Source organism: Balaenoptera physalus, assembly GCF_965194825.1.
Source record: "Balaenoptera physalus genome assembly, chromosome: 6".
Classification (NCBI taxonomy): Eukaryota; Metazoa; Chordata; class Mammalia; order Artiodactyla; family Balaenopteridae; genus Balaenoptera; species Balaenoptera physalus.
Window position 1 is genome coordinate 71,416,733 of NC_138885.1, and position 24,650 is coordinate 71,441,382.

Here is a 24,650-nt window from a genome sequence, read left to right on the forward strand (position 1 = left end):
AAATTTACAAAGGCAAATGCAGAAATCAGGAACTGGTAAATTGAATAGAATAAGTGCAAAACTTGGTTTATTGTTATCTTCCCACAAGCCCAAACTTCCCTTTTCTGGTATCAGCTTTATCTGTGGCAGAAAGCCATCATTATCTCCTATCTGTCAATAATTCTGAATATGTTGTCAAGCTAGTAAAATGTTCAGAGTGGACCACATCGTCAGTAGTTCCACAAATTTACAGTTTTTCAGGTAAAGCTGTACTTTAATGCATCAAAATAAGTTGATTTTTTCCCCCTACTCTATTAAGAGCTGCTGCTTAGTTCTAATACTCAGAAGCGTTCAAGGTTGGAATCTATACTTTTTAGAACTCATATTACAATGTGGCCTCTTCCCTGATTTTTAACTGTCCTTTGGCCCTTGAAGTGCAGTGTTATTCTAGATGTAGCCTTACTCATGGTAGGCTTTGTCCTCAAATTAGGATCACTTCTATTTCATTTCCTACATGTCCTTTGGATGTCAAGAAGAATCTTTTCAAAATCCAAATGTGCCCTGCCACTGGAGCAATACACACACCAACCACACAGACCTACAAAAAAAAATTTTTTTTAATAAAAGGCAAAAGACATATGATCTAAAGAGAAATAAAAGTATCTTAGAGTTGTAATTTTTTTGATAAGTAACATGATTTATCTGATTTTTCTTTTCACCCTAAACTATAACTCCATATCTCAGGTTGGGCTCTGCAGGGAGCAGACTCTGAGGAAGAGACAGTGGCAGGATGTTTATTTAGGGAATGCTTTGGGGATCACCATCTTTGAAAGGAATAAAAAGAAATTGGGATTGGACAGGAGGAGAAGTTGGATTGTGATACAGTCTCAACAAAGTTATCAGCTGGACCCCTAGGAAACTCTGAAGCTGATGGGCCCTTTGGAATTGTCCCAAATTGGAGCAAGACGGTGAGGTCTTTGTTGACCAGTCAGTGGAGGCAGGCTGCCCAAAAAAGGGGATGTGACCTTGGATACAGTGACTCTTTTCAACTGAGGCAATTCTGAAGAGGGATGATAGCCAGAACTGCCTTCATGTACTTGCAACTCATGTAGTCGCACGGGACCCACACTCAAAAAGACCCCACGCTTAGTTTAACACCCTGCTGTCTCTGTCCTAAAATTCTTAATAATTTTTGGCCAAGGAGTCCTAGATTTTCATTTGGCACCGGGCCCTACAAATTATGTAATTGGCCCTGCTGACCGCTGAGGACTGCCCCCCTGCAGCGCTCCCTGCAGCTGGGATGATGAAGTCCTTCAGCCCTTAAGTGGGATCTGGGTGATGGACCACAGTGATAGTTCCACCCCTTGCATTGCTTGCATCCACTTCTTAGAATAAGTTCTGGGAGCATTCTCCAGGATTCCAGCCTCTTTCCCTAGAGGAAGCGTAGAAGAAGTTAGTGAACTAAACTACAGTCCCCAGCACTGAAACTAGGCTTGGGGCTACAGCTGATAATCATCTTTCTCCTGGGACCGCTGTAAGTTGACATGCCACCAAGTGGCTGATTGGTTTCCTGAAGGATTGGGGACTCAGCATTGGTCTCTGTTACTGGCAGGCTGAACATTCAGCAGTGAATGTAACTAGATCAGCCTTGGTATGTGGGCACCCATCCCATTGGGTCAACCGTAGCCTCCAATCCTGCTAGAGTGGCTATTCCATCCCAGACACTGGATGATGTCATTTTGTCAACTTGGTTGTTCAGGGCCTCGTCCATCATGGATCCTCTATGGTATGGATCAACAGGCAGTACGAAGCTCTTCACACTTTGTGCCTGTCCATGTACCTTCATCTCAGATCTCCTTGTCCCCAGTCTTGCAGTCTGTTTCTTTTCAGGCCCCTGCCAGCTGGCCACACCAGTTGCCACTGCTCAAGTATATTCTAATCTTGGGCCACTTTCCACACAAATGGATGGCAAGGTGTACCGCCTGAAACTCTGCCCTTCGGGAGGATTTCCCCTCATCACTATCTTTCAAGGCCACCCCTTTGTGGGCTGTAGTATAGCCATCGTGTATTTTCATTTTGTGCCATGTACTGGCCTTACCTATCCACGAGTCAAATTCAGGCATTTTTTTCTTCCATCAACCGGCCACACAGGATCGCTGGCAACAGGTGTGAACTGAGGGAGAGGCACCGGTGCAACAGTGGTAGATGACTTGGGAGTCCAGGCTGCCTGCTTATGTAGCATACTGTGCCCTCCGGCCATATTTGTGTTTGCTCCTAGATGTATCTTCCATGTTGCAATGGTTTGCAACACGACTCAACCCAACCTTATGACTTTATGGGACTGAAAGAGCCCAGCTAGCTCATTATTGGTGGTTTTGGCTACATGGCTACCAAGCATCCCATCATAAGGTGCTACATCTCTACCAGGGCACACTAGCACATCAGGACTGTTTGTTGAAAGGTGTTTACTTCTCCGCTATAGATGGCATGGTCTTGATCCAGAACCTTTGGCATCCACATTGTGATTTTCCCGCTGGAACTTGTCATAAACTCCACACAGCATATTTCCCCACTACTGATGCATCTAATGCAACAGGCATAGTTGCCTGTTCAGCCTATTTGAGTCACTCACCTAACATGGTTAACAGTATAACCAATTAGATTGGTTAAGAGCCTTGACAAAATGCTGTTAAAGAACACCTGATGGTGCAGGTAACTCCCTAGCACATCTGGACAGTCTGACAGAAGTGGCATTTGAACAGTATTTTTAAGAACGCATGCTTCCTCCAGAGCCAGAAGTAGAGAAAGCATAGGCAGAAGGAAGAGCATGACTTCCAGGTGCCTTATACTCAGATCTCATCATTTTTTCAATACATTTGAACTGCTTAGAACCCAAGTACATTGTCCTTTCCCCCTGTCGGACCTCATCTTCTTCTTCCAACACCTTATGAAACCTCCCCCCAACTTATCCTCTTCACAGTGGGCATTTTACTGTGCAGAAGGGTCTGATGTCATCTCTAGAGTGAGTTCATTGTGCCCTGTCTATATTCCAGAGCATTCATAAACACCCAAGGTTAATCCAATCTTAATGCTCCACTTTATGCCTAAACTTTGTTTCCAGTCTTTGTGTGTTCCTTAACCTCACCGCCAAAATAACTAAAATCCTGATTTAATTGACGTATATGGCTTATAACGTGAAACTTAGTTAAATGCTCTTTAGAGCTTTAAACAAGTTACACACACTGGTTTCCCTTTATTATGTAGGTTTTTATTCTCAAAGGATTGCACTCAGGTTATCATCTTTTTTCCAGACAGAAAAACATTTGTTACGTACTTCCTGCTAGACTGACACTTGAGACTGTCAACATCTACCTTTATCACTGAGCGCTCTCTTCCTCTCTGAGGTATTCCCTGATCTACAGATGTAGCACTATCAGCTGGCCCTGACAGATGGCAGACTTGAGGTGTTATGAGATGATATATGAAAACATAAAAGGCAAAATTAAAATTTGCTCATGACACTTATTTCCTAACCTTTGAAGCACTCACTGTTTCGTTTGAAACATTCCTGTAACTGAATTGAGTGCACTGGAAAGTTTTGTTTCAGTAATTCTAATGCTTTTTCAACTACTATTCATCTATGAATGGTTATGTCAAAGCATAAGACAACACTGCATATGCCTAGAGAAAATATGGAAGTGATTTATCACATATACATTTGTAAATTTTTGCTTGTTTTGTTTTTTTTTTTTTTACCTTTGACTCTAAGAAGTAAACCAGAGATATGTAAATAACAGTATCCACATTGTAATGTTACTCACAAGAATGGCTAAAAAGAACAGGGCCACAGTCGAGTCAGTAGCACTTTAATAAAATGAACAACCCATTATAACAACAGCTCTTTATTACATGGATTCAAATACACAGCAGACCAATCACGTTCCCTGAAATTTAACAATCACATTCAATTAAAACCTGTTAGTGCGTTCCTCAACACTAATTCTAAGGGGCTTCCTTCGAAATCCCTTTACAAAGCCTTGCACAAAGAAGAGGTTAAGCACCAGTAGGAAAGACTGTTGCTAGCAGTTTTAGTTTATCCTCCTCCTCATCAACAACAATCATGCAGGTTTTTCCTTCTATGTACATGGCATTGTAAAATGGGTGCTACACTCTGCCTATGGTACAAAGTTTATAAATACAATATACCAATACAAAGTCGAAGCCATTAAAAACATCTTAATAACAACTACTAGGAGATAATTAAATCTGGAGTGTTGATGGAATCTATGAAGAGATTTAGAACCAAGACACAAACTCAAACATTATAGTCAATGTTTCACTTGGGAAGGAGAGAAAGGGGAACTTCTTATGTGCTACTGAAGGGTTTTCTAAGTTGTTCCGAGTTTACTTTCTTTCTGCTATTATCTTTAAATACTGCAAAGCATTGTGAGCTGCATCGCTCTGTGCACTGCCACACGAGATCCCCGAGCCATGACAGACTGTGATGGGACTGGTGGACAATTCAGCGAGACATTGATACTGTCCGTTGGCACTCAGTTCTTCTGCAATGACACATTCAAACATGATGATTAATGCCACGTGCATAGAAAGCAGATCCTTTGTAAAAACAATACAATTTTTATTACCGTCTTTCTCCCTAAGCATCCATGGTATAATACTCCACTTATCATCTCTGTCATTCTTGTACAAACTGCCCAGCTACAGCAGTTCTCAAACACAGCTGTGCTTCATAATCACCTGGGGGAACTTTAAAGAAATCCAGGTGCCTGGGCCTCACTCCAGCCTGCTCTATCAGAAACGCAGGGTTAGGGGTTGCAGTGGCCAGATTCCTGCATTTTCAAAAAGCTCCCAAGGCAATTTTAATGTGGTTAGTTTAACAGTGTTTGCAAATTACTGAACCACAGCAACTTTTTTAAAAGGGAAAAAAGAACATTTGCTAGAGGGCTGGAGAGACTGTATTTTCCACTCTTTAGAGTTATTTTCAATAGACACTGAACCAGGAAATACACGGTTCAGGGCAAAACCTCCCTTGTGATGTCATGTTCTTTGGTTATAAGTCTGTGCAGAGAGTTTAATTCCATTTTGTGTATTTGTTTAGGATGTTTTAAAACAACACTGAAACCCTGAAAACAAACGGTCTTAACATCTGATGAATCACTCTTACTAAAGATGGTTTATTGAGACAGGGAAAGAAGTAGAAACAGGTGAGTTGTTTGAAACTGTCATGATTAAATGTTATTTCAGCTAGAATCAATATAGTATAAAATATCCAGATACAATGGGATTATTTAATGTGTGAAGAGGCTTTCTAGTTCTAGCATCTAGGTTCTTTTTTAAATTGAGGTGAAGGTCACGTAACATAAAATTAACCATTTTAAAGTGAACTATTCAGTGGCATTTAGTACATTCACAGTGTTGTGCAACCACCACCTCTATCCAGTTACAGAACATTCTCACGATTTCATCACCCCAAGGGAAAACACTATCCCACCCATACCGCCTGGGCCCTGGCAACTACCAATCTATGGATTAACCTATTCTGGATAGTTCATGGAAATGGAATCATATGTGACTTTTTTTGTCTGTCTTTCACTTAGTATAATTTTTTTTTTTTTTTTTTACTATTTGAAATGCATCCTCTTTATTTATTTATTTATTTATGGCTGTGTTGGGTCTTCGTTTCTGTGCGAGGGCTTTCTCTACTTGTGGCAAGCGGGGGCCACTCCTCATCGTGGTGCGTGGGCCTCTCACCACCGCGGCCTCTCTTGTTGCGGAGCACAGGCTCCAGACGCGCAGGCTCAGTAATTGTGGCTCACGGGCCCAGTCGCTCCACGGCATGTGGGATCTTCCCAGACCAGGGCTCGAACCCGTGTCCGCTGCACTGGCAGGCAGACTCTCAACCACTGCGCCACCAGGGAAGCCCAGTATAATATTTTTGAGGTTTATCCATGTTGTAGCATATATCAGAACTTCATTCTTTTTCGTGGCTGAAGAATATTTCATGGCATGTATATACCACAATTGGTTTCTTCATTCATGTGTCAATGGACATTGGGCTGTTCTGCTGTTTCTACCTCTTGGCTATTGTGAATAGTACTGCTGTGAACACATGTGTACAGGTATCTGTTGGAATACCAGCTTTCAATTCTTTTGGGTACATACTTAGCAGTAGAGTTGCTAAGTCATATGGTAATTCATTTGAGGAGCAACAAAACTCCTCAAATTTTCCACAGCAGCTGAACTATTTTACGTGTTCACTATGTAACATATGAGGGCTACAATTTCTCTATATCTTTACCAGCATTGGTTATTTTCTATTTTATTCATCACAGCCATCTTACTGGGTGTGAATTGGTACCTCACTGTTGTTTTGATTTGCATGTCCCTGATGACTAATGATAGTGAGCATCTTCTCACGTGCTTCTTGGCCATTTGTAGATCTTCTTTGGAGAACACTGAGGTTCTTTGGAAAGTAATTGCGTAGAAGTTAGTCAAATTAACCGACTGTGGTTTTTAAACTGCTGTTCTATGTTTACAAGAACTATTCAGTTCTTAAAATTGCTAAGGAGCATTTCAAAGTCATCATTAATTCGTAATCTAAAAAACCATCTCAAGTTTCCTTCTTTTCCCAGATTCAAAACCTTCCATAGTCATATTCATGACATGGCTTATTCATCTGTGTCTCAAACACCCAACAAAGTGTAGATACTTCAGAAATATTTTTTGAATGAATGGTCTCTCAATCAGCTACGTTTTCTGATCATCTTTCTGCATTAATCCCCAGGTTCTGCATAATTCTCAGTATATTGAGGCACTGTATCTGACCCATCATTCAATCCCAAAGTAGCAGAGAAAATTAGAAGTTCTTTCAGTCCCTAAACACCCTACTTTCTCAGTGCTAGTAGCTCTGACAAGCTAGGTCCCCCCAGGTCACTAAGGCTAGAATAAGGGGTATCAGATTCTTCACATACTATACTGATGTTAAATCAAGACACCAAAAACACACATGAACACACGCATACAAACAAATTAGCCAGTTATAAACTGCATTAAAAGAAAATCCACACTGATTGCTTTCCAATCTGTCTGCATTTGTCTATCTGAGTGATTATGGGCTAGAAAAAATATAGAAGTTCATAGCTGAGATGAGATAAAACTATCAATTGTCCCCATTTATCTCCCGGAAGTGGTACATAGTGATAAAGTGGAGAGAAGAGGTCTGCCTGACCCCCACAAACTTGGTACTTGTTCTAGAAATGTGGGTGCCTTTTTATTTGTCAAGCTGCCCATCAGGGCTGGTTTACTAGATATTGTATCAGCAGGGAGTCTTCTAATCTGGCTCTACCACTGACTAGCAGCTATGTCATCTCAGGCAAGTTTCTCAACCTTTCTTTGTTTTACTTTCCTCACTTATATATAAGAATAATAGAAGCTACTTCACAGTTTGAGGATACTGTGGGTTGAAATATGTTATGTCCTTAGAACAGTGCCTGGCACACAGTAACTCTATAACTCTTAGCTATTGTTGTTTTTATTATTATAACTGTATAGATGTTACCTCTATTTTTATTATGTATAAGAATGGGACATACCAATGATATATGTTACCGTTCTAGTAATTATATATAGTCAGAATCCCCAATCAATGAAAAAAATTATAATAGAGGTTTTGTTCCTCAAACATTTAAAAAAATAAACAGGTTTTAGGATAAGCTAAAGAAAAAAAATCATACCTATATCCAAATATGTTATATTAAAACCTTGTTCCTTTGCAATTTCACTAAGCAGCTGGATGTAATCTGTATTTGGAATACTGAGGAGGCTTCTTTTCAGTAAGTTGATCTTTTCACCAGGAGAATTCCTCAAGGAATGCCAAGTACAACCTAAAGAATGTCCTACCACATTTGTCTGAAAAACAGAGATGAAAGTTAAGACTCTTGGACTGGGTTCCAACGCTATTATAAGTATTAATTAAGCACTCACATTTAATACTTTATAAAGCATGTTTAAACTTTCCGATTTAAACTAGATAGCACTAACAAGTACACACATTTAACAAACACCACAATGTTAAAGAAAAAAGAATGTGCAATAATATACTGGAAGTATTTAAAAATACTTTTGTATAGTATAAAGGTCTCAGTCAAAATTTCTGATGGTCACATTAAGATGTATAACATATTTAAGAGCACGATAAACAAATCTGCGATACAGCTGACCCTTGAACAACATGGGGGTTAAGGCAGCCGACACTCCCCACAGTCAAAAGTCCATGTATAACTTATAGTCAGCCCTCTGTATCCACGGTGCTGCATCCACAGAATCAACCAACCGTGGACTGTAGTATTTACTATGGAAAAAAATCCGCATATAAGTGGACCTGAGCAGTTAAAACCTGTGTTGTTCAAGGGTCGACTGTAATCGAGTCTGCCTAATGGAGCAATTTACAAATTAAAATATGAAGGAATTTTCATATCTTTATGGCTTCTTGTATTAAATACCAGTCTCTGTAACTGACAGCTGTAAAGGAGAAAACAAAGAAACTGTAGACAAGGTGAAATGTGCAAGTTTGAGAACAAGTCATTCAAATGAATGGCATGATGTCAAAAAATTCTTATCAGACTTATCCCAGAACCCAGTTGAGTTTGTTTTTTTCTGTTTTCTTTTCTCCTTTTCCTCTTTTCTTTATTTTCGCCTCTATCTTTACTTTTTCACTTCTGTTCTTAGAATACTTTGCAGTTCCATGTTAGTTTATGGTTTTTAAATTGCTTTCATATATTATGCCATTAGAAAAACCACAAAAAACTAGTCTCTGAAGTAAGTAGGGCAACCTGTCCTTTGGTCTGATTTATCAATGAGCTTGACAGAGGTTAAGGGATTTTCAAAAGATCATAGGGATGGCCATGATAAAGAATTGGGTAATTTTTGCATAATCTGCAAAACTTACTAAGTACAATTTTACATTCCTTGACTGGAACTTTAAAAAATGCTGTTTTTAAAAAAATCATAGGTCATCCATATAGTAAAAGGATACCTGTAATAAGAACAAATACATATGGAGAACAGTCTCTTTTCCTTGCCGCCCCTTCCCCAGACTCCTGCTCCATTCCCCAGAGACACTTGCTATTAAACACCTCTTCAGTATACTTCCGTATGCATTCTATGCACGTTTAAGCACACACACGTATAATCTTTTTAAACAAAAATGATAGCTTACTCTTCTACACCTGATACTGTTAAGTTTTCTCATATCACTGCACTGCACATACATACACTGCAGTTACCTTACTAGTCTCCAACTGTAGGTTTTAGGTTGTTTCTGGTTTCTGGCTTTCACTAACAATGTTACAGTGAAACTCTTTTGCACTTGGATGACTTTCTCCACAGAATAATTTCTAGAAGTAGAACTGCTGAGTCAAAGAACGTGTATGCTTTTAATTTTGATAAATATTAATACTTCCGGGGCTTCCCTGGTGGCACAGCGGTTGAGAATCTGCCTGCCAATGCAGGGAACACGGGTTCGAGCCCTGGTCCGGGAAGATCCCACATGCCACGCAGCAACTAGGCCCGTGAGCCACAATTACTGAGCCTGCGCGTCTGGAGCCTGTGCTCCGCAACAAGAGAGGCCGCGATAGTGACAGGCCCGCGCACCGCGATGAAGAATGGCCCCCGCTTGCCGCAACTGGAGAAAGCCCTCGCACAGAAACGAAGACCCAACACAGCCATAAGTAAATAAATAAATAAATAAAATTAAAAAAAAAAAAATTAATACTTCCAAACTGATTTATGAGCCAATTTATACTTCCATCAAGTGTCTTGGAGGGTGTTTGTTTTCTCACACCCTAGCCAATACCAGGTATTGTCAAACTTTGTAGGTTTTGTCAAACTAAAGGTGAAAATAGTATCTTGTTTAACATGCATGAATAAAGTTGAACATATTTTTCCCCACCATTTGTATTTCTCCTGCTGGGTTGTCTTTTTTATTGATGTGTAAACCTTTGTATTTGGTATTGAAAACAGTCCCTTCCTAGTCATGTGTTCAAAACAGTTTCTTCTTACTTTGTTTTTATTGGTTTTATTTACAGACATTTTGCTGTGCAGTAGGTTTTATGTAGTTAAATTTATGAATCTTACTTTACAGCTTCTATGTTTTAAGTTATGCTTAAAAAGGCTTTTTTTCCATGCTAAGAATTTTAAAAGGAAAGCTCTTCCATGTTTTCTCATACAGTTCCAATTCTTATGTTTAAATCTTTGATCCATTTGAAATTTATTTTAATGTAAGGAATAAGGTAGCAACCTAAATATGTCATACACCTGTGTGCATGTGTATTCCACCACCCCTCACCTTTCCCCCAATGTGGCTGTAAGTTATTTCTATACCATTCATCCTCTCACCCACTGATGTGAAATCTCACTGTTGTCATGTACTATCTTCCTATATGGACTGGCATCTATACCTATCCTCTGTCTATTGTGGTACAAAAGCTGTTTTAACTACTATAGTTTTACAGTATGTTTTATTCTCTGGTGGGGTATAACCCCATCTCCCGTACTCTTCCTTTTCAGTTTTCTTGGCTATTCTTGAGTTTATTTTTCCAGATAAACTCAGTAAAGTTGTATTAAGATCCAAAATGAATTCTGGTAGATTTTGACTAAGACTATATTACATTTTTATATATTTACAGTATTGAGTCTATCAAAAATAGATAGCTTTACATTTATTCAATTTCTGTTAAATCCCTCACTAGAATTTTAAAGTTTTTCTCATATGAGTCCTGCACATTTCTTTTTAAGTTTATTCCCTGTCATATTATCCTCTTTTCTACTATTGAGAATAGGATCTTCTATATTCCATTTTGTAATATTCATAAATAGGGAAACTATTTTTTCTAGTATGCTTTTTCAGGACAGATTTTCTATTTTGCTATAAAATGGCCAATGTTATCAAGCTTCATACATTTTATTATTCAAAGTAATACACACATACAACAAAAAAGTTAAATAGTATGGAATTATAAAAGCAACAATCCTCCTCCCTACCTTCAAGTCCTCTTTCCAGAAGCAATAATTTTCACCTTTCTATTTTTAATTATTCTGGTGGTTACCTTTGTAACAGAAATAATATGAGAAAGCTATTGATTCTGTATATTAATTTTATGATCAGTTACCTTGATGAATTCTCTTATTATATCTGGTAGTTTTTCTCTAGGGCTTTATAGGGATTCAATTATATTATTTGTAGTTAATGATCGTTTCTATCTCCTCTTTTCTTATTTCCAACCTCTTATTGTTTTCTGATTATGTTGGTTGATACTTCTAGAACAATGTTTAAAAAAAACGGTATCGGGAATTCCCAGGCAGTCCTGGGAAGTGGTTAGGACTCAGCGCTTTCACTGCTGAGGGCCTGGGTTCAAACCCTGGTTGGGGAACTAAGATCCCAAGAGCTGCATGGTGTGACCCAAAAGAAAAAAATAAGGTATCTGTGGGCATCCTTGCCTTATTTCTGAAATTAATGGGAATGGATAAGACATGTAAACATGTACCCATGGTTTTGATTTTTTTTCTGAGGTATATATTTTATTTTATTTATTTATTTATAACATCTTTATTGGAGTATAATTGCTTTACAGTGTTGTGTTAGTTTCTGCTGTATAACAAAGTGAATCAGCTATATGTATACATATATCCCCATATCCCCTCCCTCTTGCGTCTCCCTCCCACCCTCCCTATCCCGCCCCTCTAGGTGGTCACAAAGCACCGAGCCGATCTCCCTGTGCTATGCAGCTGCTTCCCACTAGCTATCTATTTTACATTTGGTAGTGTATATATGTCAGTGCTACTCTTTCACTTTGTCCCAGCTTACCCTTCCCCCTCCCTGTGTCCTCAAGTCCATTCTCTATGTCTGCATCTTTATTCCTGTCTTGCCCCTAGGTTCATCAGAACCTTTTTTTTTTTTTTTTAAGATTCCATATATATGTGTTAGCATATGGTATTTGTTTTTCTCTTTCTGACTTACTTCACACTGTATGACAGACTCTAGGTCCATCCACCTTACTACAAATAGTTCAATTTCATTTCTTTTTATGGTTGAGTAATATTCCTTTGTATATCTGTGCCACATCTTCTTTATCCATTCATCTGTTGATGGACACTTAGGTTGCTTCCATGTCCTGGCTATAAAAATATGGAACAGTTCATGAATTTGCGTGTCTTTCTTGTGCAGGGGCTATGCTAATCTTCTCTGTATCGTTCCAATTTTAGTATATGTGCTGCCGAAGTGAGCACTGAGGTATATATTTTAAATCGCAATAGGGATATTTTAAAAGAGTTTATCAGTAATGACTGTCAAAATTTTTTTAGCATCTATTGAGAGGATAGTGTTTTTCTCCTTTGACCCATTAATGTGATTAGTTATAGTAATAAATTTACCAACACTGAAATACTCTTACAGTCCTAAAATAAACCCTACTTGTCTATGGTATATTATTCTTTTAATGTTCTACTGAATATTAAGGTGTTTCACCATAAGGGAGATTAATCCATAATTTTTGCCATTGGGATTTGCTATTGTCAGATTTTAGTGTTATGTTAGTTTTGGAAAATAAATTTAGAAGCTTCCCCTATGTTATATATATTAACTGGAAGAGTTTAAATAGCATCGAAGATTATCTCTTCCTTGATGATTTAACAGAATTCACCTGCAAACCTAACTGTGTTTTGTGATTATGGTTTCATCTCTGATCCAGTTTTAAAAGAAGTGAATGCAGTGTTTTATATTTTTCTATTAAAAAAGCAAAACCAAAATTATATTACTTATTCAGATATAGTCTTTTTTCCCTACAGAATGAGCCCTTTTTTTTTTTTTTTTTAATCAGAAGCTTAGGACACTCCTATAGTCTTCACTTCTCATTTCCTACCTAACATCCTACTCTCAGATAATGGACCACCATACATACCTATCTACAAATATCAGAATCTCAAGTAATATATCATGTGTACTTCTCTTAAGTTCTCTATCTGAATGCCAGCTGCCTACTCAACATTTTCACTTAGCTACTCCACAAATATTTCAAATTCAATATATCCTACGTTTAGCTCATTATGTGCTCCCCCTCAAATCCTACTCATCTTCTGTGTTCCCCATATTATTGAATGGTACCACCATCTACTCAGTTGCCAAGCTAAAAATGTTTATTTCTTCCTTTTTCCTTACTCCCTATATGCAATCAGTTACCATGCCCCATTCACTTCAGTTTTCTAAACAATTTTTAAATCGATCATTTCAACTGCCACTACCTTAGTCTAGGCCACCATCATTTCTCATCTGCTTTTCTATAACAGCATCGTAGCAGGTCTCTTTGACTCTAATATTCATTCACTCACCATAATGCAGCCAGTGATTTCCCTTCTAATGTATAAATTAGATCTTGTCCTTTACATATTAAATTTATTTAATGACTTTGCACTACCCTGAGGATAAAGTTCAATCTCCTTAACACAGTAGTTCCTGCAAGATTCAATCCCTCTTTTCCTTTCCGGCCTCATTGTTGGAGACTCCCTCCCTCCAAATCTATGAATATGCTCCAGCCATCCCAAATTACTCTGCGGTCCTAGATCACATAAAGTGTTTCACTCCTGGGTCTTTGTACATGGTCTTTCTTCTCTCTGGAATTCTTTTTTCCTGTTGTCATCCTATAGGTCTCAGCTCAGCTATTACTTCCTCCAAGAAGTCTTCCTAAAACCCCACCTTAGTTGGATCCTTCTCCTACGTTCCCAAGACGCCTCTGGAAGGACCAGTCTGTAGGGTTCTTTTCTCTTTCAGCAGGCTGGCTACAAACTCCTTAGGGCCAGAGACTATCTTATTCACCAAATGCCAGTACCTGGCATCAAGCTTGGCACATAATATGAGTTCCCTAAATGTTTTCTGAGTGGATAAATGAATGGATGAACCAAGAGATGGGAGTGAATTGTCAATCTGAAGGCAAAAGTGGCACTAGTGACTTACCATCTTTAGATACCATCATATTATTCTGAATTTGACTGTGCCTCCCAAACTCTCTTACCTGGCCACGCCTGTGACCCTGGCTCACATACTGCAAGCAGCTAAAATTGGGGTAGTGTATTACTCAACAGTTAAGAGATTTGTTTAAAACTGCAACTCTGAAGTATCTATACAAAAAGAAATCTAGAGAAGTTTCCTACAGCAACAGATGTTTAATCACATTAACATCGTAGACCTCCGATCATTACTCACCAATGAAATGTGGTTCTCTGGAGAGATATTACTGAATTTGGCAAGAAATTTCTCAGCAGCATTTCTCTTGGCTTGTTTCTTTGATGCCCCCTTTCCTAAATAAAGAAAAAGAAATAGTAGGTTTAGAAAATAAGCTAGTGTCCATAGAGAATGACCAAATGTTTAATGTACTGTGTGTGATCAGAGAACAATCTCATGGTTTTTGTATACTATTCTTTTATTGACCTGACATCTTTACTTGCTGTGCTTCATACAACTATTAATGGTCACATTTTTTTAAAAAAATTAATTAATTAATTTATTTATTTTTGGCTGTGTTGGGTCTTCGTTTCTGTGCGAGGGCTTTCTCTAGTTGCGGCGAGTGGGGGCCACTCTTCATTGCGGTGCGTGGGCCTCTCACTGTCACGGCCTCTCTTGTTGCGGAGCACAGGCTCCAGACGCGCAGGCTCAGTAGTTGTGGCTCACGGGCCCAGTTGCTCTGCGGCATGTGGGATCTTCCCAGACCAGGGCTTGAACCCGTGTCCCCGGCATTGGCAGGCAGATTCTCAACCACTGCGCCACCAAGGAAGCCCAATGGTCACATTTTTGAAGACGTTTCTTTAACAGTTTATCTTTAATAGTTATACTTTCTGTTTTTCTTTAACAGATGTATCTCCCTATGTCTAGCTTTAATGAACCATATTTGGTTTAATTCTGACTACATATTCAAATTTACCAAGGTACATTTGAATTACAACTCCTATCTCTCAATGTCTATTTCTTGCTTATAATTTCCTATACACTGATAACTATGTGGAATTTCTTTCTTTAACATGAATAAGAAGGGCATAGGAGAGGCTGGAGTTGAAAGACACTATAAATATCATCTACTTCCATGTTTACAGATTTAAAAACTGAGATCCAGGCAGGGAGATTAAGCAATTTACCTAACCTTGCAAATCAAGGACTGCATCAAGAACAGGAAGCTGAGGTTCCTGCTTCTGGCCTAGGGCTTTCTGCACTGGCCCACACTACCTCTCAAGGGCAAACAGCTGCTTATTACTTAAGACTGATATCTAACCAAGGTAAAATTCCATTTCAAGCCACTTACAAAAACATGCTAGAGAAGTTAAAATAGGAATCCTCAGGAGTACTTTATTAAGTGACTTTTTTCTCATAGTTTGTGGCGTTTACAACATAGAAGTTGCTGTAATTTAAAAGGTTAATTTCTACTTTATTTTTATCTCACTGCAATTTTTTGCCATCAGCCTCTTATTAATCATCTTGTTTTCAAATGTAATCTTCTTCTTGTCCTCCTATCTTCTAGAATAGCTATTGAAACTCCAAGAGATTTACTACTGCTTTTTTCTCCAAAATGATTTTTAAGTCCCTGTTATATCAATGAAGACTGTTTAAAGAGTCAATTATTTATTTGCTTCTCCATTACCAACCCATAATTTTAAAAAATATCAAATTAAGAAGTAAAGTATTCTTAAGCCAAATATTTATACTTAAATTCAACTGCAGAAGACTTCCCTGGTGGTGCAGTTGTTAAGAATCTGCCTGCCAATGCAGGGGACACGGGTTTGATCCCTGGTCCAGGAAGACCCCACATGCCGCGGAGCAACTAAGCCCGTGTGCCACAACTACTGAGCCTGCGCTCTAGAGCCCACGAGCCACAACTACTGAGCCTGCAAGCCACAGCTACTGAAGCCCGCACACCTAGAGCCTGTGCTCTGCAACAAGAGAAGCCACCACAATAAGAAGCCTGCACACCGCAACAAAGAGTAGCCCCTGCTCGCCGCAACTAGAGAAAGCCCGCGCGCAGCAACGAAAACCCAACGCAACCAAAAATAAATAATAAATTTAAAAAATTAAAAAAAAAATTCAACTGCAGAAAGTTAGAAACAGTAGACTAGGAGTGTGTCAGTTTTTTTCCCCATAGAAATATCTGAAAAGAAATCACAACAGAAATTTCTATGGTCATTCATCTTCTCAAAATATTTCAAATGTCTTCAACTGTATGAGGGTAAAAAGGAATAAGTACCAGTTTCCATGAATGACTCTAGCCTGCAAATTGTGGTATATTCTCTCTTATGAGCAGGTCCTCCCTCCTGGGAAAGGGTATATTCAGGAAGTCTCCAGCCATGATGAATAGCCAATTCCTAGAAAATCGAGATGAGGCTTTATTAGTAATTTTTACTACGCAGTGGCTCAATCACACAAATGATATTCTCTCATGATTTTGATCCCATATCTACTTATATGTTTGCAAAGAATAATGATATTCTGCAATGAAAAAAATGAGAGAAGGCCCTCTATTTCCCAGAGATATTCCTGCATTTTATATCTTATAGGCCCACAATACCAAAACGGAAGCAGTTTCCTACTGTGAATGGTGTTCTTCCATTAAGCTGGAGTGAGTTGATATCAAAGAGTTCAAACAGAACGACAAGCTACTTTCAGCCTCTGGGAACATCAGAGAGGACATCTACAGGTCTCACGGCCATCAGTGCCTAAAGCCTCTCGCCTCCTAGCTATAACCTTCCATACCCATGGCTGCCTAACTAGCTACATTCGATCGAGAGCAGATGAGAAGCAGACAGCAAACAAACACACTTGGATGAGGTTGAGGAAAGAAGGGGAAGAAAACTACAGAAAAACTCACAGAGGAGGAAAGAGACCAAAGGACGGGTGGGATAATAGGGAGGGGAGTTGTCCAACAGAGCACATGGATAGTCTGCAAGGAGGATATTCTGCACGCAGAAATTCAAAGCTGAATATATCTTTTTGGTAGAATAAGCAAATAAGCAAATGACTTCCCTTTTCTTGAGTTAGGTAACTCAGTTTGGGTTCTTATAAAGTCTTCTGTCTCAACAGAAGTAGAGAGAGATTTGTCACAAGAGTGGCAAGAAATATTCTTAAAATATAAAACACTCTACCCATGTGCACTGAGGTCCTGCTGATCTCAAATGAGAATTCCACAAACCAAAGGCAGATACTGTCTATGGAAGAAAATCCAAAACATAAATAAATAGGAAAATAATTTCAAGTTAGCACTTTAACATCTAATGATCATAACTTGGAACACAAAATGTTATACCATCTTTAAAATATTAATTCCTTCTCTCAGCCCTTATGATATTATCAAAATTTATGGCATTTTTTCCAGTGGACAAAAAGTTAAGTATGGAAACTGTGCCACTTACTTGTAATGAACCAATAGGATTAAGCTGGTTCTTTGGTTGCTTGGAAGGGTCAGGCATTAAGGGATCAGGAACTGCAAAGCTAAACATTTTTATAGTGTTATAAAACAAAATAATCTCCCCCGAATTATTAAATAAAGGACAAGCATTTTCAATTTAGCTTTCCATGCCTTTGCTGTTGCCTTTCCTTCTACATGGAATACCCTTCTCGCCCACCTCTTCTATGAGAATCTGATCTATCCATCATCCAAGGTATACCTCAATTGCCACTTCCTCTCAGAAGCCTATTCTTTTACCCCCAATGGAACATAATTTCTCCCTTCTTTGAACCACTGTAACATTTGGTTTGACCCTTTCTTAAACAAATTATTTTACCATAAGTTGTACAGTCTTACAAATACATGTGATTTGTCTATCCCTCACCACACCTCTCCCCTGTTCAGACTATAAAATCCTTGATGGTAGGGCCTATGTATTACTTACCCTCATAAGCCTTGCAGTGCTTTATATATAACAGATGCTCAATAAAAATGTCTTTAAATAAAGCACACTATTGTTACAACTACAAAAAAAGGGAAGACTAACAGTTAGGAAGTTTAGCCTGGAAATGTAAACCATACAGATCATAAAGGTAGCTTTTTCATCCAGATAATTATAGAAGAAAGACCTGGTTTGATCTATTATCTGCTCTACGCTAGGATAATCTTCCTAAGATTTATATGTATCCTGTATAAAATTGATGGCCGGCATGAATCTGATTTGAGCATGTGGGGACTGTGATTAGAGAAAAAGAGAACAACCTCTTCTACGTAGTGTGAACTTAGTAGTTACTTGGGTGATGGATGCCTAACGTGGAACAAGCTGCATTTCGAGGTTACTGCCACCTAGGCAGCTAGAGTCATTTCTTCCATGACCAGTGAGGTTGTTATTGCCATTTCGTCAAGTTTCTTTTCTACCTGCCAGAATTTCAAGCTTTACATAAGCTGATGAGATACGAACATTCACTTCCAATGCTGTACACTGAAGCTACCCAAGTAATTGTGATGGATAAGTGAGAAAGTCTCTGTATCATATTAGGCCACTTTAAGCCTGATTTACAGCTTAGCAATTCCCATCTTATCTGTCAAGAAGCACAAATACATAGTAAGGTTTGTTAGCCTTTTTTGCTGACAAAGTGAAGTGCCCATGTGCAGAAAGGACACTCTGTATTACTAATTTCTATGAATATACGCAACACTTTGGGTTGACCTTTGGGTTGCACAGAAATGGCATGGCCGTCACCAGCAAGGGGAAAATCCAAAACCCGCCATGCCATTTGGCATGTCCAGAAAGCTAGCATAAATCAGTTATAATGTATGACCCTAGAGAATCAAGCATCATTTTGTGAGACCCAAGGCTTTTGCTGGTTGGTTCTAAACTACCTAAAAGGTTTAAAATTACTAAGTAAACGGGAGGAACACTGCATGAGAACCTAAATATCAATATATCCCTAAGCCAGAAGTTCTTCTATGGCTAGGAAACAAAAAAACCCATCCTAAATTCCCATGGGCCTCTGCTCTCAGCTATGAGCAGATATACCAGATTGTACTCCAAGTATATTTGAGTGCACGTAAAGGGAAGAATTTGCAGGCAAAATGTGCTCCTGGATGTGCCCATTAGAAATCAAAGGACACCAATTTACAATACATGAGATGCTCCAGGACTAGTGCTCCTTCCAAAAGCACCTAATGTGATAACAAATTTATTTTGGAAATATATGTCAAGAATTAACATCCCAGGGGCTTCCCTGGTGGCACAGTGGTTGAGAATCTGCCTGCCAATACAGGGGACACGGGTTCGAGCCCTGGTCTGGGAAGATCCCACATGCTGCGGAGCAACTAGGTCCGTGAGCCACAACTACTGAGCCTGCGCGTCTGGAGCCTGTGCTCTGCAACAAGAGAGGCAGCGACAGTGAGTGGCCCGCGCACCGCGATGAAGAGTGGCCCCCGCTCGCCACAACTAGAGAAAGCCCTTGCACAGAAACGAAGACCCAACACAGGCAAAAATAAATAAATAAATTAAAAAAAAAAAAAAAAAAAAGAATCCGCCTGCCAATGCAAGGGACACAGGTTCGATCCCTGGTCCGGGAAGATCCCACATGCTGCGGAGCAACTAAGCCCGTGCACCACAACTACTGAGCCTGTGTTCTAGAGCCCACGAGCCACAACTACTGAAGCCTGCGCACCTGCAGCTTGTGCTCCGCAACAAGAGAAGCCACCGCAATGAGAAGCCCTCGGCAACTAGAGAAAGCCCGTGCACAGCCACAGAAGACCCAACACAGCCAAAAAATAAATAAAATCTAGTAAAAAAAAAAAAAAAGAATAAACATCCCATTTAACATCCTCTTGTATTTAGTATACATTCTATAATAGAAGGAAATCTTTTTGTCTCCTTTCAAATTCAAATTTCTAAAAGAATACTTTTAGCTGATCTTTTTCTATCTCACACCTTGTTTTCTTCAGTGTAGAAACAAACTCTTAATCCAGTACGGTATTTGCCAGAAACACTCTGGTTTTCTAGTATTGCACCTCATCTGGGGAAAAAAAAGAAGAAAGCCTAGTTCCTGAGAGCCTTCATCTAATAATTAATATCTGGATTTAATTTCCTATGGATAAAGTTGTCTTTAGTGGATGACAGGTCTTCACAAGGAAATAGAATTTTAGAACTAGAGATTAACAACTGTTTGTTGCTTTTGTGAGCATGTTCAAACTTTTAATCTTACCTCAGCCATGATATTTTTGAGCTGCAGAATACAAAGAAATTTAGCTCACCAAATACTTGCATTGGCTTTCAAAATGTTTATGGCAGCCTCTGCAGCTCTATGTTTCGCTAGCTTCTTACTTGTACCTTCACCTGAATTAAGGTTAAAAAAAAAAACAAACTCTTTACATGCTGTGAAAATGTGAGGCTTACATAGATGTTTGCATAATACAAAACAAAGTCACTACACATTTTATGTATATACACACTAGGTAATAAAAACATACACTTGCATACAGTTATACACTGAAATAAAATACCATATGAAGTTAATACATTAAAAAATCCCTGTGATTTAAAAAATTCTATGTATTTAATTTTTGTATACCTGTATAAAAATCTTTATACAGGTATACATTATACATGCTTATTACATAAAGTAATAAAGTAGACTATGTCATACCTTCTGAAGAAATGCAACTTATTCCATTATTCTTAGAAAGGAAATTCTTCTATAGCAAGAAGTTTCCTTTAAAGGAGCCACTTACAGCAACACCGTTTGACAGCAAAATGTGCACACTTTCACTGTAACAACCCCTCCTATACTGAATTAAACCCCTCTGCTTGGCTAAGCAGTCATGACTACCTGTTGGATACAGTGGGGGAAGGTGTGTATAGGGAAGAAGTTGAGAGATTACATTAAGCGTCTTCCATATAATCTGTATCCCTTACATGGGTAGCTAAGGGGGCAGAAGGGACTAGGCCTGACTGATCACTGAGATTGATGCCTAATTTCAGTAAGCAACCACACAAGTAAATTGTAAATTCAGTCTTTTTCCTTCTGACTTCAAACTAGGTGTTGAGAACCCTTCCAAAGTGGTATCAGAATGCTGATGTCCATTCCTCCTGCGTGGAGGAAAGAAAAGGAACATGGAATAAATTTCAAGCATGGCTCTCAAGTGTCGGAGACCACATAAACCACACTCATTTATCCACTAACATAGGTATTAAGGATATACCCTTGACCAATGTGGGAGTTAGGGGCACCGACCCTCTGCGCTGTTGAAAATCCACCCATAATTTATAGTCAGCCCTCTGTATCTTTAGTTCCTCCATTTCTAGCTTTCTCGGTAACTGCGGATTCAACCAACCGTGGATTGTGTGGTACTGTAGTATTCACTACTGAAAAAGATTCTCGTATGAGTGGACTGCGTAATTCAAAACCGTGTTGTTCAAGGGTCAACCACAGTAGAGAACTAAGCAGGGTCCCTGCCCTTAAAGAGCATACAGCCTAATGTGTGAGATTCTGTCTATAAAAAGACATCTGAAATGTGGAGTATCACAGCAGGCCTAAGTGCAGGTTGTAGGGTATCCTACAAAACGGATAGCTCCCCTACTCTTGGTAAGGATTCAGAAAGGTGTCATGAAGGAGGAGATAACTAAACAAGGACCTGAAAGATCAGTAAAAGTTAGTGAGGTGAAGAGAGCTGGGGGATTAGGGAGAGCCCTGTAGGCAGAGAAAGAGTACTTGCAAAGCCTCAGAGGTAACACAGAGCATGGTGTTCTCAGGCCCCAAGTTGTAGGGGACAGTAAGAGCTTGAGGAAAGGAACTTTGAGGTAAAAGGCTAGAGAGTTGAAGGGTTGGAGAGGCCAAAGAACGGCCTCCTAAATTTGTGCTTATCAAACGTTAGGAATTGCCTGGGAATTTTGTTAGAATGCATACTAACAGTAGGTGTTGGATGGGGCCTGATATTCTGCACTTCTTTCAAGTGCCCAGGTGATACCAATACTGCTGTCGACCACATTTTGTGAAGTAAAGCTGTCACTGATGTTAAGAAATTTATATTCATCCAGAGGGTGATGGGAAGACCACTGAATGGATTTTAAAAAGAGGAAGTACATGAACAGATTTGAATGCCAGAAAAAACATTCTGGTTTTTGTGTGGAAAATGGACGCCACAAGATAGAAGCTAAGAGAGCAGCTATGAGGCTGCAACTATAATCCATGTGGCTCGGATAGTAGGAACAGAAAGATGAGAGAAGCAGACAGATTCAAGAGATATTTAGGAAGTAGGATTTGGTGGCAGACTGGACAATGGGCAGAGGGAGAAGAAGGGGTCAAGAAGGTGAAACCCAAATTTCTACTGTAAGCAGACGGGTGACGGTGGTGCCTTTACTGAGCCGGGGAATGCAGAGGAAATGGATTTGAGAGAGAAGATGGATTCAGTTTGGGACAGTGAGAGACTGAGGTGTCTTTGGGTCATCCAAGCAAAAATGCCTAGCAAGCACAGGCAGATACACTGTTCTGTAACTGCGCCTGGGCTGAAGACAGAGATTTCAGAATTATCAGCCTTTAGATAGTATTTGAAGCCACAGAGGTAGATAAGCTTGCACAGGAAGACAGGACAGTGTGAGAAGACTAGGGGGACTAAGCAGTTGCCACAGGTTGTTAATCTCTGATCTAAAACACACTGAAGGGAAAAAGGCTACTTTTGAGTTTTCACTGAATATTTTAAAATAGACCAGCTAAAGCAGTAGTGCAAATGTTGATTCTGTGGTTCATATGAGGAACCTTCTAGCTAGAATCTAGCTACAATCCACCTGCCCCACATAGACAAAAAAGCTTCAAAATTTTCTTAAAGTGGCTTCAATGAAAATAGCGGACTCCAGATTTTCAGGGACACAAACAAATGATGCCTTCAGATTACCAGATGGTGGGACTTCAGCCTCCTTGCTGAATTTTTTTCTTGGCATTCTTCCAAATTAAATTTAGTATTCAATATTTTTTGTGTTTGCAATTAAATAGATACATAAGGAATAAGATGTCTACGTTTACAAATGGGCTACTTCAGTTATCATTTGCTCAAGTTCAATGACCATAATAAGGTGAATCTTAATTTTGAAACTTCATTGCTGTGTGACCTTGGGCATGTTTCTTATAATCTCTCTGGACCTATTTCCTCATGTATAAAAAAGGTGATAACATCTTATTAAAATACTGTACAGTGTCAGGAACTAGAAGCTGCTACGCAATGTAGTGTAGTTGAGCTTTCCGCCTTCCTCGTTTTGCTTGGATACAGAACCGAGTGTGGTACAATCGGCCCAAAGTGCCAAATGGACAGAGGGGAGCAGCTCAGAAAATTCTGGGGTCATGCCTCCTGGCATCTGCTATAACCTATGAAATTTGACAGCACCTACTGATGCAGCTATGGCTGCTCCAAGAGCCTTTCCTGCTTCTCCCTAATTCTTGGAAGATCCCTAGGAGGGTCCTAGGGTATGTTTCTGAGCTTCTCTTGGTATCTGGGAGACAGAAAATTAGGGAGAGAATCAGGAAGTTGGAAAGTCCCAATGACCTGAGAAAGGTGTCAGTTTTAAGAGCCTGCTCCTCACCGTTGTCTCCGGTAAAAAGGGTACTTTTCCGAACTAAGACGCAATGCCAAGTCCTGACCCGCCAACCCACATGGTCATCGGGGTTCATTGTGCATACAGACCTGTGCAGGTTATGTCACCAACGGTTACTCTGAAGGTGAAAGTGGGCACGTGTATTTGCACATCGGATCTTTCACATTCATAAACTGGGATGTTCTTGGTCTTCATGCCGTATTCATGTAATACCTGAATTGGTGTTTTCCCTGGCTTAGCTGTGATCATCTTCCCCAAACTGCAAAAACCAGAAAAAGCTGTGCTTTGCATGTCAAAGCGGGGAGGGAAGCAGAAGCAAATACTAGTTTTAACAGCCACTAACGGTGACGCCGGAGGCACCGAAGCTCCCCGTCGGCCAGGGCTAGAGCTGGCGAGGCGCGACAGTCTCCCGGCCCCGCTGCGGCGGGCGGCGGGCAGGGTGAGGGAGGTCTTTAGGGAGATAACTTGAATGCGGGTAGGAGGGATTCGCGGGGGAATCGGGAGGTACGCACGGGTGCTGCAACCTCCCGGGACCAAGCCTACAAACCCCTTTCCCAGGCGGCGACGGGTAACCATCTCCGGCCAGCGCGCGCCTACCGAGGCCGCAGGAGGGGCGGGGCCGGGCCGTAGACCCCGGCCCGCTCGCCGCCGAGAGGGCGGGGCCGAGCGCCCACCCGCAGCCGTGAGGACGCGAGCGCCAGGAAGGGGCTTTACCCAGAATGCCGCTGGACAGCCGGCTCCCCCGCCCCCTCCTCTATTGCCCACCACCCCCGGCCCTGCCCCGCTCGGTCCCGACCGCCCGGGCGCTGACCTGAAGGTCCCGCTGTCCTCGCGCTCCAGCGGCGGAGCCGCGGCGCGATGCCTGCTCTGAGACATGGCCAGAAGGGACGGCTTTGCGGCGGGAGGAAGAGCAGTGTGGAGCGACGTCTTCGCTCCGCGGGTCGGTCGGTCCCCGAGAGGAGCGATCTAGAGCCGACGCCGCCACCTCCTCCCCTCCTCCGACTCCCCCTCTCCTCCCCGCTTGCGTCCCTCCAGGGGATGGGCGGGGGGCGGAGGCGGAGCCTCTGTGC

General features: G+C 40.3%; 2 protein-coding genes across 11 annotated transcripts in view; one reads left to right on the forward strand and one right to left on the reverse strand.

Moving 5' to 3' along the window:
* PJVK (pejvakin) overlaps positions 1–24,650 on the forward strand; it is a 54,446-nt gene that overhangs the window by 22,395 nt on the left and 7,401 nt on the right. For 4 of the 9 annotated variants that reach the window (XM_082466799.1, XM_082466800.1, XM_082466797.1 and 1 more), the window contains exon 2: positions 5,099–5,204. The exons of 4 other annotated variants lie outside the window; for them this stretch is intronic. The gene's annotated coding sequence lies outside the window, so the exon portion shown is untranslated. Of the gene's footprint in view, positions 1–4,549; positions 5,205–24,650 lie in introns of those variants that run through there. One more of the 9 variants, XM_082466798.1, reaches the window with a different exon arrangement.
* PRKRA (protein activator of interferon induced protein kinase EIF2AK2) lies at positions 378–24,597 on the reverse strand. 2 transcript variants are annotated; one of them, XM_082466809.1, is made up of 8 exons: positions 24,392–24,597; positions 23,670–23,839; positions 20,250–20,331; positions 17,443–17,521; positions 16,281–16,398; positions 14,255–14,349; positions 7,734–7,908; positions 378–4,541 (listed from the first exon to the last, which is right to left on the reverse strand). In XM_082466809.1, the coding sequence occupies exons 1-8, from the start codon at positions 24,454–24,456 to the stop codon at positions 4,384–4,386; spliced, it is 942 nt and encodes a 313-aa protein (XP_082322935.1). In that variant the 5' UTR covers positions 24,457–24,597; the 3' UTR covers positions 378–4,383. The 2 variants fall into 2 exon arrangements, with proteins under 2 accessions (XP_082322935.1, XP_082322936.1); XM_082466810.1 differs by lacking the exons at positions 23,670–23,839; positions 24,392–24,597 and adding an exon at positions 20,642–21,025.